The sequence below is a fragment of the Stenella coeruleoalba genome (assembly GCF_951394435.1).
Source record: "Stenella coeruleoalba genome assembly, chromosome: 1".
Lineage (NCBI taxonomy): Eukaryota > Metazoa > Chordata > Mammalia > Artiodactyla > Delphinidae > Stenella > Stenella coeruleoalba.
This window is the reverse complement of record NC_137169.1, coordinates 105,041,934-105,057,304: the sequence shown is the minus strand read 5'-3', so window position 1 is coordinate 105,057,304 and position 15,371 is coordinate 105,041,934. Positions and strand designations below refer to the sequence as shown.

The 15,371-nt window shown below is 55.6% G+C and overlaps 1 protein-coding gene across 1 annotated transcript in view; it reads right to left on the bottom strand.

Moving 5' to 3' along the window:
• Nucleotides 1-320: 320 nt before the first annotated feature.
• PHGDH (phosphoglycerate dehydrogenase) overlaps nt 321-15,371 on the bottom strand; it is a 30,993-nt gene continuing 15,942 nt past the window's right edge. Inside the window, exons 6-12 of the mRNA XM_079923942.1 lie at nt 9,751-9,883; nt 9,072-9,220; nt 7,355-7,507; nt 3,671-3,803; nt 2,301-2,431; nt 1,469-1,706; nt 321-616 (exon numbers count right to left, since the gene is read on the bottom strand). Of these exons, the coding sequence (XP_079780068.1) occupies nt 462-616; nt 1,469-1,706; nt 2,301-2,431; nt 3,671-3,803; nt 7,355-7,507; nt 9,072-9,220; nt 9,751-9,883 (1,092 nt within the window). The 3' untranslated portion in view covers nt 321-461. The remainder of the gene's footprint in view (nt 617-1,468; nt 1,707-2,300; nt 2,432-3,670; nt 3,804-7,354; nt 7,508-9,071; nt 9,221-9,750; nt 9,884-15,371) is intronic.

The window sequence follows — 15,371 nt, the reverse complement described above, 5'->3', positions numbered from 1 at the left end:
CCTGTGTGCCTCTATTCACACTTTCTTCCCCTTATGAAATCTTTCCAACTATCTCCTGGGAACCACCATCCACAGCTCCAATGACTTCCTCCGCTGCTCTCAACAGAATTCATACACCTGTTGTGGCACTTTCCTCACTGCTTCCAGTGGCCTCTGTGCGCTCTGTCCCCCCAGCAGATGGAGACTTCTGTGGGAGCAGTCTGAGCTTTAATCCTACTCCTCCAAGGCAGAGCATCTAACCCCACGGCTGCCTGCGGATGCCCTCTGGTGGCTCTTCAGGGTAATGACAACACAAAGGTACCCGGAAGAGTACAGGGTAGGCTCTTTATTGGGTGGTTATTGCTGTACGACAGGGGTCAGATGAGACACAAGCAGCGTCAGCCCCAGGAATGTGGCTCTCCTCTTCCAGTGGGTGTGTTTCTTCAGAAAATCCCACGAGGCTGGGACAAGTGAGCCCAAGGTTAGAAGTGGAACTGGAAAGCCTCGGTCGCGTGCTGCTTCCAGGGCTCCAGGCTGGGCAGCAGGGAGGAGATGCCCATGACGTGCCAGGTCTCCCCATCTGACACCATCGAGGTCTGGTAGGACAGCAGCTGCACCTCCGACTCTGCCAGGAGGCCTGGAAGTAGAAGAAACCCCTGGTTGGCACAGGGCTGGGGGGAAGGAGAAGCAAGAGGCTGGGAGCAGGCTCACAAGCCTTGAGTTCCCAAGATCAATGTTGCAACGGGGGTGATGGTCTCAGAATCAAAGCACTGAGACAGGGAACAAAGGGCTCTGCCCAGGTCCCTCGCTCTTCTGCAGGCTTTAGGAACACCCTGGCTATCAGGCAAGGCAGGGGAGGGAAGATCAACCACAAAGAGCCAGAGCTGGACCTGCCGGCTGCCAGTTTTATCCAGACCATCAGCAAAGGGGAAAAGCAGGGGAAAGTTCCCCTGGGCAGCTGGCAACGATAGTGAAATTAGGCCCTTGGAGGCCTGTGGACACAGTCTCTGCCATACTTGGAAGTGCTCCAGAACTCCCAGGAGCCCGAGCGCCAGGGGACAGGAGCAGATCCAAGATGCCCACGACATCTGGAGGGGATGCCCTGACATGCTTTGTTGGATCAGGCTGGCCACCACCGGGCCTGCGGTCAGAAGGAAACCTGCAACTTAATTCTGAGCTCCTGGGATACAGCTCTACAGGCAGTTCTCAACTGTGTCCTTGCTGTGGTGAGCACCTGCCTATCAATAGGGGCTCTGGGGCCCTAGCCCTGACGCACCACTCGACGACCTTAGATAAGGCACTTAACCTCAGAACTCCATACCGGCTCCCCAAATGTCCTGGAACCAGCTGCAGATCCAGTGATGCCGGCAGGCATGGAGAGGGGCCGAAGGAGGCAAATGTCCACGGAGCCCAGTCCCAGGACAGAGCCCTCAACACACACCCACCGCTGCCTCAAGGGCACCGGCTGGCCCGACAGGTCCCTCCTCACCAATCATGGTCGGCAGCATCGCAGGGTTGGAGGGGTGAGTCCTGAACATGAGCAGCGGCAGGCCCCGGTGGAGAGGCACCTCTGGTCTGAAGACAGCTCCGTTGAGTGCCTGCAGCACAGGCGTGGTGCCCTGGACCCAGCCCACGGCCTGGTAGGGGGCACCTGCCAGGGCCACAGTCAGGAGGCATTTCCCGCAGCCCTGCTCCCCTGGTGCAGCAGGGCTGTGGGAAGTGGTTACCTGCAGAGAGAAGGCAAAAAGGCACAGTGATGCCCATCCCCTCCCTAGGCCTAATCGCCAATTTATAGGGCTTCAGTGCTGCGGCCACGCCACGCTCAGCAATTCAGGGCTGGGGGGGGAGAGGGCAGATGGGGAAGCCACGAGGGGCGGCAGAGGCTAAGAGGATGTGTGGCGAGCTCCCGGAGTCTGCAGACTAACCAGGAACCCGGGTGCCGTGGTAAAGGGGCACTGGTTGGAGAATCGGGGCCGAGCACGCCGGGCTATCTCCCAGCTCCCAGCCGGGCTCCTCGATTTCCTCAGCTGTGAAGTGGGGCTACTGCTGCTCCTCCCACTCACAGAGCACTTATACACAAAGCACTTTCACGAGTATTAGTTCACTCGTAGCGATGCTCGGGGCCGGTGGTATCTGCACTCTGCAAGTGAAGAGATCACAGCTACTTCTCACAGGCAGACACTGTCACCTGCAGGACTGGCGCCCAGGGCTCCCGCTCGGGGAGCAGAGCTGCAAGGTGCTCTGAACGCAGGCGAGAAAAGCAGTGCTGACCCGGGATGGAGGGGATGGAGAGGAGGGGAGGGGAGGGGAGGGGTGCGCACATCGAGGCCGGACTCTTTCACCAGCAGCTTGGCATTCACCAGGTTCACCTCCACCTGACGGGAAGCATCCTTCAGGAGGCCAACGATGACGGCGGGGGTCAGGCAGTTCCCAGAGTTCTTCAGGGACAATCCTGGGGACCCAGAGAAGCCACCGTAAGGCCACTGTGTGTAGAACAACAAGGGGGTGGGCAGCACATCACTGGCCCCGAGCTCTGGGTCACGGCTCCTCACTGACCTGGGGGCCCAACTCCAGCCTGCCAGGCGGTTCTGCTTTCCTCTGCAGGCAGAGAGGTGGCCGGGGCGGGGGACACACGGGGGGGTCCAGGCCAGGACACCGGGGATGCTCTACACCAGTTTAAGAAGCTCTTCTCCAGAACCCGGCCTAACTCTGCTGCCCCGCACACCTGCCCCTGGCCTGTCCGCCCTGGCCTGCCTGTCCTTCCCCAAAGGGACACTTGAAGAATATCCTACCCTCATCCCTACCCGGCACTCAGGCCCTTGCCAGCCTTGGGAAATGGAAGCAGGAAGGGGCGACTAAAGCAGCTGGGCCCACTCCCCTGTCTTGTCTCCTTGAGGCCTCGGCACCCCAGCCAGCGAGGCCCCTGGCTCTGCCCCTGCCTGGTACCGGCAATGCTCAGGTTCTACCTGCCTCTGCTCCAGTCTCTCCCCAAGGGAGGGGATGCCCAATGGTCAACGGGCAGGACAAGCCCCTGCAGGGGTCAGGGGACCGGGGCCCTCCCTGGTCTCTCAACCACGCCCGCACAGGGCTGGACCCACTGCACAGGCGGCCAGAGCCTGCAGAGGGGCAGACAGCGGGGACTGCTCCCGTCTCCACTCCCCTGCAGAGCAAATGCCCCTGCGGGCATCAGCCTGCCCGAGGGCCCACCTGAGGATGTCAGAGCACAAAATGTCCTCGCCGCCTGCCTCGTCTGACACCCCCGCCCCGGCTTTCACTTCACAGGTGAAGAACTCACAGCTCAGAGAAGGAAAAGTCCCACAGCAGGTAAGCAACAGGGTCAAAACCAGAATAAAATGTTCTGTTGCTTCACCCGGACTCCCTCCACCAATCCTACTGCCTCGCACGTGAAATTCCAAATCTTACGGAGGTCCCTCTTGCACCCCAAACATGCATGTCTTAAAAAGACTGCATCAACGTGATTTACGAAAATTAAGTATATCTCCCAATAACTTTTTGTCCTCATTCTCGTCAGTAGCAAGCAAGCCATCCTCAGACCAAACATGAAGCGCGGAGTCACGAGAGCGGGGTCACCTCTGCGTCCCTCACTGGTCTGCGCCTGCAGCAGACACGCCCGGTGGGGTGCCGAGTCCACGCCCCTCTTCCCTCTCCCTCTGCAGAGTTCCCGGCTTACCCTGTGTTACCACCTGAATGGTCCCTTTGGGGGACCCAGCCCAGGCTTGCATCAGTGCCCCAAGAGCTTCTGCCAGACCAATCCAAGGCTTGGTGTGTGGAGAGAAGGCACTGGTGAGGGCCTGGGCGTTTACCTGCAGAGACAGGGGAGCAGGGCAGAGGTCAGGAAGGGATGGGACAGGGCACACCTGCCCAACTCGGCCCCCAAGCAAGGTCTTACTGCTGAGACTCAGCTCCACGTGGAGAGCAGGTGGCACGGGGCCACCCTTGCTTTGGGTGCCTGGGGGGTGATAACTTCCACTAGCCACCAACGAGGTGACAACAACGTGTTCCCACAGCTGAGGAGAGCTATAGAGCCAGAAGAGGGCACAGAAGGCTAAGACCACTTCCAACTGCCAGAAGGGAGTGGGAAGATGGGGAAAAAGACAACTCCCTCTTCTCTGAACATGTGCCAGCGCCCCCAACCCACTCCACCGGAGACTTGTTTCTCCTGTGCTGGGGAAGGAAGATGGGTCTTTGACATAAAACGTATGGGGAGGGCTTCCCTGGTGGCGCAGTGGTGAAGGATCCACCTGCCAACGCAGTGGACACGGGTTCGTGCCCCGGTCCGGGAAGATCCCACATGCCGCGGAGCGGCTGGGCGTGTGAGCCATGGCCGCTGAGCCTGCGCGTCCGGAGCCTGTGCTCCTCAACGGGAGGGGCCACAACAGTGAGAGGCCCGTGTACCGCAAAAAAAAAAAAAAAAAAAATCACAATTTGTAAGGCTGGATTTATATACTTTTTTTTTTTTTTGGTCATGCCGCGCAGCTTGTGGAATCTCAGGTCCCCAACCAGGGATTGAACCCAGGCCATGGCAGTGAAAGCGCAGAATCCTAAACACTAGACCACCAGGGAACTCCCTGGATTCACACACTTCTGATGATCCTATCACTCTTTAAAAGTTGACTCCTGTGAAGTCCACCACAGGCCTGCTAGGCAGTTGAAGAAGGCAGAAGCCACGTAATCTTCTGACGTCGTAAGTCTACGGTCTGGCTGGCTGGACCCCCAGCAGGGGCTTGATAACGAAAACCAGCTTGTTCTGTGTCAAAATGTCTATTCCATCTTGTGGCTCTGAGTTAAGTATCTGGCCACTTATGCTGAGGCAACTTGTAAAGAGAACCATCTAAGAAAGATTCAATTAGAAACCCGGGTTGGGGGCTTCCCTGGTGGCGCAGTGGTTGAGAGTCCACCTGCCGATACAGGGGACACGGGTTCGTTCCCCGGTCTGGGAGGATCCCGCGTGCCGCGGAGCAGCTGGGCCCGTGGGCCATGGCCGCTGAGCCTGCGCGTCTGGAGCCTGTGCTCCGCAACGGGAGAGGCCACAGCAGTGAGAGGCCCACGTACTGCAAAAAAAAAAAAAAAAAGAAAAGAAAAAGAAACCCGGGTTGGATGCAAATCAGGCAGCTCTAAGATGTAATGAAAAGAAAACACGGACGCTTCTATTCCTGTTTTCATAAAGACACAACTGGCAGAGAATTAAAGAAGAGACTTGTGATGACAGAAACAACCAAGGAGGCGGGACCCCCAGCAGACCCTTCTGTGTAAGGGGCATCCTGGTGTGATCGCACCCTGCGGCCGGGTCCCCTTTGATCCTCTCCGAAGGGCACAGAAAGGGCAGTGAGTCCCAGAGCTGCAGGGGGAGAACTGAAGGGCCAGGCCACAGCTGGGGTGTGAAAGCCTGCAGCAGGCAGCAGGAAAGTGCTCAACTGAGAAGCCCCAAAGGCAGGCGTCACGCTTGGTCAGGTGCCTGCACAGGCCAGGGCGGTGCTTCCCCCAGGTCTGCTGAGTAAAAGGAGCGTCTGTCTTCTCTAGAAGATGAGTGGGAGCCTCCAGGAAGAGCCAATGCACTGGGGCACCAACCTGACCCTAATGCTAACCTGTGCCTCACGTCAGAGCAGAACTGGAGAGGACCCGGTAAAGAATGAGGGACAGAGGAGTTTCCCATGTAACAAATATGTCTTTCTTACAAATGCCTACTCTACCCCACCAGCCGTTGTGGCTGGAGAGTTCAATTTGCCTAAGTTTAACAATTTGACTAGGAGATGTGACCTCTTAAGTAAGAAGGGGACATTTTGTGGGCCCATTGGATGGAGCTGGTGTTGAGTCCCCGTCATGAAAAGGCCTGGAATGCCACCACTCCCTGAATAACTCATAAGGGCTGCACCGCTGAGGGCTGTACCCTGCCTTGTGAGTGGACAGAAAAAAGAAAAGCCCAGCCCAGACTGGTGGCAATGGTCACGGTGGCCCAAACCTCGCCTGGGTCCCCTCCAGCCTCACGGGCGGAGGAATGAACTGCTCAGAAGCCCACGGCATGCAAAGGGAGTGAGAAAGCGTGCCCTGTCTTGAGAAGCCCACAGACACAGCGCAGAGAGAGGGTGCAGACGTGGATGTGGATGTGTCTTTGTTGACCACCGAGCTGTGGCCACTGCCAGGCTGTCCCAGCCTGCCCGTCGCACCTGCGAAGGCTGCCCCCGAGGAGCCCTCCTACGGGACAGCAGTAGGCGCCTTTACTTTCTCAGGGTGTAGAGGCCACAGTGGCCTGGGCTCTTAAACCAGGGCTGGCAGGGTTGAACAAAGCATCCTGTGTCTCTCCTGCCGCAGTTCTGTCCTCAGAAGCGAAAATGCCTGTGTTGAGGGTCAGCCAGGAGGGTCAGGGACTACCCCCCAGCCGCGCCCCAACTCTCATTCATTATTGGTTAAATGCTCCAGGCAGAGCCACATGAACTGCAGAGAAGCTTACATCGTTTTGCTTTTGGTGGTGTTTTCTTTTTTGTTGTTTGTCCTCTGAGAACTTAGAATTTAATTAAGAACTAAGATATAAACTCATGAAACGTCAATAATAGGAGAGAATGTGGCTCACTGCAAAAGGGTTGGGATGGAGCTAGAAAGGCCAAGCAAGTCTTCGTGAAGGGGCAGGTGGCGCGCAAGCCCCTTGATGGACAGCTATGCCTTCCTTATTCACCTCCATATCCCCAAAGGGCTCTGACAGTATCTGGTACCCACTGGAGCTTAGGGACCATCTGAGTGACTGAGTGAATGAGACAGGACTTGAAGTATAAGTCAGGTTCAGGTTGGAAGAGGAACATGTACCAGGAAGGGCCCACTGTGAACACAGTCAAGAAACCATGATTTGGGGGAAAGAAAGGGGGCCAGCTGGCTTGGAGGGTTCCTATGGGGATGATGGGTGCAGGCTTCTGGGTAGGGCAACCCTGCTCAGGGTCCTAAGAGAGATGGGATGAAAGGCGAGCGCTCGGGGTCACGAGGTGAGAACGCCCTCTCAGGGCTTTCTCCACAGGCCGTCCCCCACCTGCCCCTACCTCGGGCATTCCGCCATCATCCCAGCCACACTCCTTCACTCCCAAGGCCTGTGGAGAACAAAGGAGCCTTTCTCCAGAGGCAGGGCACTGGGAAAAAACACAATCTCAGCAGTGAGCCTACAATATAAACAAGCTGAGCTGGCTCCTTGCTGCCGGGCCTCAGCTCTCAAGGCTAAGCAGGGGCAGCTCCTGCCACCCCACCCAGCACGCTGGCTCAAGTACAGTCCCTTATCTTGGGCTCCCAGGGCTGAATCTGGTCCCAGCGACAACACGCCCTTCTGCAACTCCTCCCTCTGACCTCCGGGCGCAGCCCCACATGGCGTACTTACTACTCCCGCCAGAGATTTCCCCTTCACCATGTCCACGAACTGGACGGCAATTTCCTCCCCGCAGCGGCTCTGGGCCTCCTTGGTACTGGCGCCCAGGTGGGGGCAGCTGATGACGTTCTCGTGGTCCACCAGGGCCCGGTCCCGGGGTGGCTCCTGCCCAGAAAGAGACACCTCTGGGTGGGTTGCTTCAGATGGCCCCAGGGAGTTGGAGGGGAAGAGGGCAGGGATGATGCTGCCTCCTACTTCCGTTTTGTCTGGGTGGTCACTGGACTCAATAATAACCGTCTTCCTCATGAATGTTCCATCACAGCAGAGGAGACAGAGCTGTAGACCGGATTCCAATCTCAGCTCCACCACGTACTACCTATGTGCCTTTGGGCGAAATCTCCATCTCTCTGAGCCTCAGTTTCCCTGTCTATAAAATGGGTTACTACTACCTACCTCCTAACACTATTATGGATTATGCAGTAATAAAGGAGGTTCTCAACCAGTGGTAGCTGGTATAGCTGATATTGGTTTTTCCCCTCTAGCCCCTGCCCCAAGTCCAGTCCACCCCTCAGCACTTCCTGTCAGCTCTTAGCACAGAGGCAGGCTCTTTGAGGGCATTCCACACGGGTGTTGCATCCTGGCTCTCACCAGGACAGGCGGCCCACCTGGCCACCCCTACCCCACCCTCCAGTGCCCCTGCCACCCCTTCTGCTCACCGGGCACAATACAGGGGCCTTGGACCTGTTACTTAGGCCTCCTCTCTTCTGCATTCTCCCCAGGACTCTATCGGCTCCCACGGGATTTGGCCACATAGGTCTGTGAGTGCCGGCCGCAGAGTAGGAAGTGTCATGGGGAGGCCAAAGAGAGCGGGGGGAGGTGCCGTGTTAGGGAGACGGCGATATAAACAAGAGCCAGGCACACCCTTGCCTTCAAGGAGCTGACGATGTAGCTGAGAGAGATGGCCAGGACCACAAACCCAACGCATGCTGTGCCCTGGGCAGGGAACAGACACTGAGTGCTACGGGGCGTCAGAGGGCCAGGGTCTTGCCAAGGCCACAAAGCTGGTAACCAGCAAACCCCCGCTGCCTAATCCAAAGCCCGTGCTTTCTCCCCGATCTCTGACGCTGAGGTGGGATTTTTAAGAGAGGTGGACAGGATTCGAGTGGAAATGCTATCGGGTGTGAGGGCAGGATGGGGGCAGTGGGTGAGCAGATGCTATATCTCTGCTCCTGCACAGAGACCTAGGGACAGCAGCCTCTGGGACCAGGGGAACACGTCTAACCAGTATCCTCGGCTTCCTTCCCTCTGCGGGAAGAGAGGAAGGAAAAGGAAAGCCAACATACACTGGGTGGAATGTCTTCTTGGCAGTGGGATTCATTTCACCAGAGATCTGTATCAATACCTTAAACCCCTCTCTGCCTGCCCCAAATCCTCCGCCTCAGAACTGATCTGCTGCTCTGTCTTCCTCTGAACTTATCAACAGGGTAGCCGTCCAGGAGCCCAAGCCCAGGAATGCGTCCTATATAAACTCTGAGTTTTGCAGAAGACAGCTCGGCTGCCTCTGTACCAGGCTCTGCACTGGGCTCCTCAAACCACAGATGTGTTACCTTTGGTGACACAATTTCTCCCACTAGAGACAGGAAGCTCAAGGTCTTTGCACAGCTGGGCTTGCAGCCCAAGTCCCTCTGATCTGGTCTCCCCTCTCCACCAGCACTGAGCAGGGACTCACCTCTGTGAAAACGTCCAGCGCGGCTCCAGCACACTGACCCGACTGCAGGGCCCGGAGCAGGGCGCCTTCGTCCACAATCCCTCCGCGAGCGCAGTTCACCACACGCACCCCCTTCTTGCACTGGGCAAAGGTGCTGTCGTTCAGCAGGCCTGGAACGGAGGGAGGAGCTTTCCTGCGACACTGGTGTGGGGATCCCCGTGCTCTCCCCACTGCACTGGCAACCGCAGCGGCTCCAAAGGCCCTCTCTCCTTCCCACCAGCTCTTCCCCACACACCTCCTTTCTGGGGGACCACGGTCTTTCTGGTCTCACTGCTCCCTTCTCAGATGCTCTGGGGCAGGAGTCCTTGTCATGGATTTGGACCAGACTCAGTTTAGAAACATCCCAAATATCCCCGAGACATTAGTGCTGCCGGCAGTGGTCCCAGGAAGTACTCATGGGGTCACTGGTCCTACATGTTGACCCAGCCCACCCAGACCCTGTGCATTTCTACCTAACTCACCCCTCCTCGGTCTGATGCAAGGCCATGTAACAAAACATCACCGTGCTCCATGCTCACAGGATCTGAATGGGCCACCGCCACAGCTGGTCCCCAGCATAGGCGGAAAGGCCAGATTAAGGGCCCACCCTTATCTGGTCTGTGGCTTCTGTGACCAACCCACAAGGTAGGGGCACACCTACCTGTGGTGGAAGGCAGGAGAGGTGTGTGCACAGTGATAAAGTCACAGAGAGGCCAGATCTCCTCCAAGGGCACCTGCTGCACACCGAAGGAGGCCGAGACCTCTGGCGAAATGATGGGGTCATACCCTATGGTCTGGGGAAGTCAGAGAGGGAGAGTAAGTGTCACTGTTCATTATTAGCACTGGTATTATTAGTCACAGCAGCCTGTGACTAATGGAGCACTGACCCTATGCCGCGCACCACAGTTAAGCCTTCCCCAACACCTGTCTACCTCTCATGACAATACAACTGGGTTGGCACTATTCTTCTTCCTTCATTAGAGCTGAAGGAAGTGGAGCTTACACACTGGAGGGGGCGGCGCCAGAGTTCAAAGGCAGGTTCGCCCACCTCCAAGCGCTGAACCATGAACGGGTGGGGGAACAACCGGTGCGCGGTTGGACCAGGGGAGCTCAGACGCCCTTGGAAAGTGGGGAGCCCACGTGAGGCGGGACGATCCTGCGGGAAGCGGTGACGCGGTCGGAGGGCATGAGGGAAATGGGGGAGAAGCTGGCTGCAGCCGGAGGCCCAACAGGCCAGGAGACAGAGGCAGGTGCACCGCCCACTTCAACAGAGCGAGGAAGAGATGAGGGAGGAGGACAGTGGTGGTGCTGAGCGGGTTACCAAGGAGACAGGACTCGCCACTGGGGAAGATGGTGAAACACCAGTGCTGACACCAGCGGGGAGAGTACGGTCCCCTCTCTTGAAGTTTCTTTTAACAAGACTTAAAGTGCATCTCGTTTTGGAAGGCATAACTTGGTGACTAATCGTGCAGAGGTATAAATGACTAACGACAAATCCTTTCAACAAGGCAGGTTGAACTGGGATGGGGAAGGACATCAAGAGAGGGAAAGTGAGACATAAAGGCACCGTGGGTGGGGAGGACCCAGAAAGAAGCCTGGTCTGGGCTGGCTGGGGAGGGGGTGGGCCCCCAAAGCAGAGGGACCGCCCTGAGGCTGCGGAGAAGGAGGGAAGTTTGACGCCTGGGAGATGGGGACAGACAAGAAACTCAGGGGTGTAAACTTCATCAACCCTATGAAATCAGCTAAAGGTCATCACATATTGATGGGAAGAGGGAAAGGTGGAGAAGACAAAGCTCAGGAGAAGGAAGAAAGGACACAGACTCATAGCGGATAATGGCAAACATCTCTAGAATTCACTATGTGTCTCAAACCTCCTTAGGTACTATTATTTCCCTGTTTCACATATGAGGAAACTAAGGTGGAGGTTAAATGATTTAGCCAAGGTCCTAAGAGTAGCAAGTGGTAGAGCTGGGACACAAGTATTCTGACTCCAGGGCCTGCACTCCTAATGCCTACCCTGTAATCAGGGGTGGAGTGAGCAGCCCACAGCCCCACCTGAGAAAACAGGAGTAGAATGAGATGGAAACATCTCTCCCACATCAGAAAGAATCTTGGGTGTCAGCCACACCCCTCTCAGCAGGGACAATGCTTTAAAGGTTGCCAAGGCAGCACAAGCAGCAGGGATGCATATGCCACCAGGCGAGAAGCATCCACCTCTTGCAACAGAAAAGACCTACCCACTTTCTGCCTGGTCTGCCCAGGAAGCCTTCCCAGGGCTCTCTCCATGGGCTTGGTCCATGTCTCAAAGGCATGGATGTCCTCAAGAAGGCCGGACAGCCAACTGAGCTGGGCAGGCTGGCAGGACCCAGGATACGGCCTCTGAACCAGTGAACCAGGAGCCGGACCTGAGTCCTGCCTCAGTCACTGTCGACTGTGTGTCAAGGTGCAAGTCAGTGCCTCCAGACCTGGGTCCTCAACTCTACGTAAAGAAGCAGGTGGATGATTTCAAAGTCACCCCTGCTCTGACTTCCAACAATTCAACATTCCATGAAAAGAAAGCTCCCTTAGCCCTGAGAAAATGTTGAGTTGGCCCAGGATTAAACAAAAACAAAGAAAGAACTTCAACAGTGGTCATCTCTAGGTGGTAGGATTAATTTTTCTCTTTTATGCTTTCCTACGCTCGTTTAACTTTCCCCCACGGATCATGAATTTATTTTGAAATTAGGGAAATATACAAGTTATTTTAGAAAATAACGGCACAGAAGATTGCTATATCAAGTCAGCACTCCCAGAGAAGAAACTGAAAACGGTTATGAACAAGGTGTCACTTTGGGGTCACGTTTTTCATCATCAGCCTTGTGGGACAACAAACGCCGGGTGGGTCCCACTCCGACCTCCGGCAGAGGTTTAGGAGAAAGAGGTTGCCTCCCAGACGCCCTACCGGATCGTGAGCTCGGGACCGCCCGAGCCCCACGTGGCCATTCCCCCAGATGTAACCTCCTCGTTTCTCTTGGGGAGAATGAAACGCCCAGGGGAGGGGAGAGGATCCTGCCCTTGTCCTCACAAGTCGTCTTTGTCCGTGGGCTCTGAGGCTGGTTGGAACAACGGCCCCGTTCATTTCTAAGCCAGATGTACTTTTCCTCATGTGGAGCGGGAAGAGGGTAGGGACACCAACGGAGGTCACACAGCCAAGCCCGATGGAGGGGGTTCACACAACTCTATTGGCTCTGGGCTCCTAGGAGCCAAGAAGCAGCACGGGGCTGCCAGGAGGAAGGGTCTTGCAGGCCAAGCCTGGCCCAGTGCCCCCGCTGCAGCTGCCTGGGTCTAAAGGGAAGTGGACGGCGTGGGGTGGGGGGAAGAGGAGGGATAAGCGTCTGCCGCAGCGGTCAGCAGGCCCCGACTCAGCTTTCTTTCACAGAGAAACAGTACCTCGTTCATCTGCAGACAACCGCAGGGAAGAATTCTACCCTGTTCTCATTTGTCACTCAAAATACCCAGGGCGGACAGGAGCTGAGCTCAACTAAGGGCTGGGCTTCTTATATCAGGGGACCACGTTGCCAGAGATAAAAAGGGTGATAGCAGGCCCGGGAGACCAATCCCGAGGCACGTCCTAATGTATCCTGGCTAGGTCAGATGTCCTCACGTGCGGAAATCAGGACACTCGCGGTTACACACATCTATGTTTCCTAGAGAGGAGCCTTGGGGAGCTGCGCAAAGGGATGCCCCACCTCACCCTGTCCCAGGACTCCTGATGTTGGGGCGGCAGAGGAACCCTAGGTTTTCAAGCGGAGCTCCCGGGTGACGTCCTAGCTGCCGTCCTAGAAGGCAGCCTTGGGAGGCTGAGCACGCTGCTTCCGGTCCCCTGGCTGACCGTGGACGGAGGAGAGCAAGAAGGCCTTCAAGGTAAAGGGATTCCAACAGGGGAGCCTAACAGTCATGCCCCCTCTCTACCCCAGAGCCAATCTTCGGGCTTAGCGTTGGTGCTCTCCCCCAACACGATGAAACCTTACACAGAAACTCCGGATAAAACCAGATCAATTCAAAGGTGCAGAGGTGAAGGCCCAGAGCCCCACCACCTGCTCTCTTTCTGCGCCCATGCCTCAGGTCCTTATTCTATATCGGAAAATATTTGAACATCACTGCTCTAGGGCAGTAGGAATTCCAGGTACCAGACTGAGATGGCAGCCGCCTGTCCCGCAAATGGCTGAGCACAGGGACACGGGGCAGGGACTGATTAACGAGCAGGGATCAGGAATAAAGACGGCGGCGGTGGAGTGGGGCAAAAAGCACCAGACTGGAACTCAGGAGGCCCAGAGTCTGAGCTGGACTCCACCCCTTACTCGTCCTATTATCTTGAGCGTATCACATAAGCTCCCTGGGCCTCAGTTTCCTTATCTGTAAAACTGGGTTAATAATATTGACCCCAGAGGGTCATTGCAAACACAGTATCTAACACAGCAGATCTCAGTCAATATTAGCAGGACCTGAAAGAATCGGGGACAACTGGTGCCTCGGGTTCAACGTCCATCCCTCTGGGCTAACGTCAGACTCATCACAACCCTGGGCGCAAAGAAACTGTTAAGAGATGCTGGTCTGCTCCTCACAGAAAACCCTGAAAAGAAAGCGCAAGGCTCAGCCCCTGGTCGGCTGGGGCCTGTGGACCCATTCTAGGGGACAGGCCAGCTTGAGTGCCTTGAGCCTCCAGAGTTATAACCTGTTATCCAGCAACACGATTGAGAAAAAGCTTCAAGCAGAAAGAACATCACAGAGTGTAAGACCCAAATGATTCAGAACACCAGCGGGCTGCAGGCTGCCAGAATTATCCTGAAACCCACATCTGCACCTGTGGCTCAAAGCAAGGACAGCAGCTGCTCTAAGGTGGAAACCAGGGCTCCTTCTAGGCCTGTGCTGGCATAAGTGGGCTCTTCGCCCACCGATCCCCACCTGGCTAAGCTCCCCCTTCCGTAAGTGACCAGACAGTCACAAAGAAAGGAAGGGAAAGGGGTGGTCCACCCCCAGTATCTGAGCCCAAGAAGGTCTCTCCTCACAGCTCCTGTGATGTGAAGGGAGCCCTTTTTTTTTTTTAACTATTTAATAGCTTTTATTCTGCACATTTATATAAGTAACAGTTTTACCAGAGAAATCGTTTTCACCCAACCACCATATATCTGAAAGCATTATGTTGAAGTATAAACTCAAAACGAGGCCAAGGAGGCTCAGTAATACTGGGGCTTAGAATGTAGGAGCTGAGACTTCCCCCGTCTGGAGGAGTTCCATGACCCTAGAAGAGCAGGTACTGTTGTCACTTGGAGCAAGAATGGTAGACAGAGGTCCTGCATCAGTTACACTTTTCAGTATTGGTGAAAATGAAAACTGTCCACCTGTTTTGATGCCTGTTCAGTCACACAAGAGAAAGCCATGAACGGTTCCCTGCTTTCACAGTCCGGTTTGCTTAGGGAGGACATTTTCCCCGGGCATGTTGGAAAAACGGGGAAAACCATGGTTTCATCTGTTACACTTTTTTTTTTGCACACACGTTTCACCAAAACATTTTCCTTGTAACAAAATGAAACTATCCGAAGAGTCGTTTCGGATAGTTTAAATCCTGATACCTTAGAGAGGGTCAGATAATAGTTGTCCATTAGCAGCCTAATTAGTGATAAACAGCCTGGTGACAGATCAGGAACACGATAAGACCCCAGGTGCCAGGAGCGCAGAGGATGATAAAGATAACCTCTACAAGCTTTGCTGTTTCGCCCGAGCCAGCCCAGCCAGAACTACTCAGTGTCCCCTACGACTACTGGTCCACTCTATGTCTTTAATTAGGTTGTTCTCCCAAGTTACTGTAGCAAACCCCGTCCTTAATAATTGGACACCGTTGCCTAGGACCACACAGTAAACTCACTGCCAGGACCATTTCACAGTTTAAAGAAAGTGGGGGCTTCCCTAGTGGCGCAGTGGTTGAGCGTCCGCCTGCCGATGCAGGGGACACAGGTTCGTGCCCCAGTCCAGGAAGATCCCGCATGCCGCGGAGCGGCTGGGCCGGTGAGCCATGGCCGCTGAGCCTGCACGTCCGGAGCCTGTGCTCCGCAATGGGAGTGGCCACAACAGTGAGAGGCCCGCGTCCCGCAAAAAAAAAAAAAAAAAAAGAATAAAGAAAGTGGTAGCCCATTGGGATGATGGATGTTCACAGACATCAGGGCTCACAGGGCGTCTGTGTCTATGTTCACATGCCCTCTTCACATGCTGGCCAAGTGGTTATCCGGTCTTGCAGGTCTATCT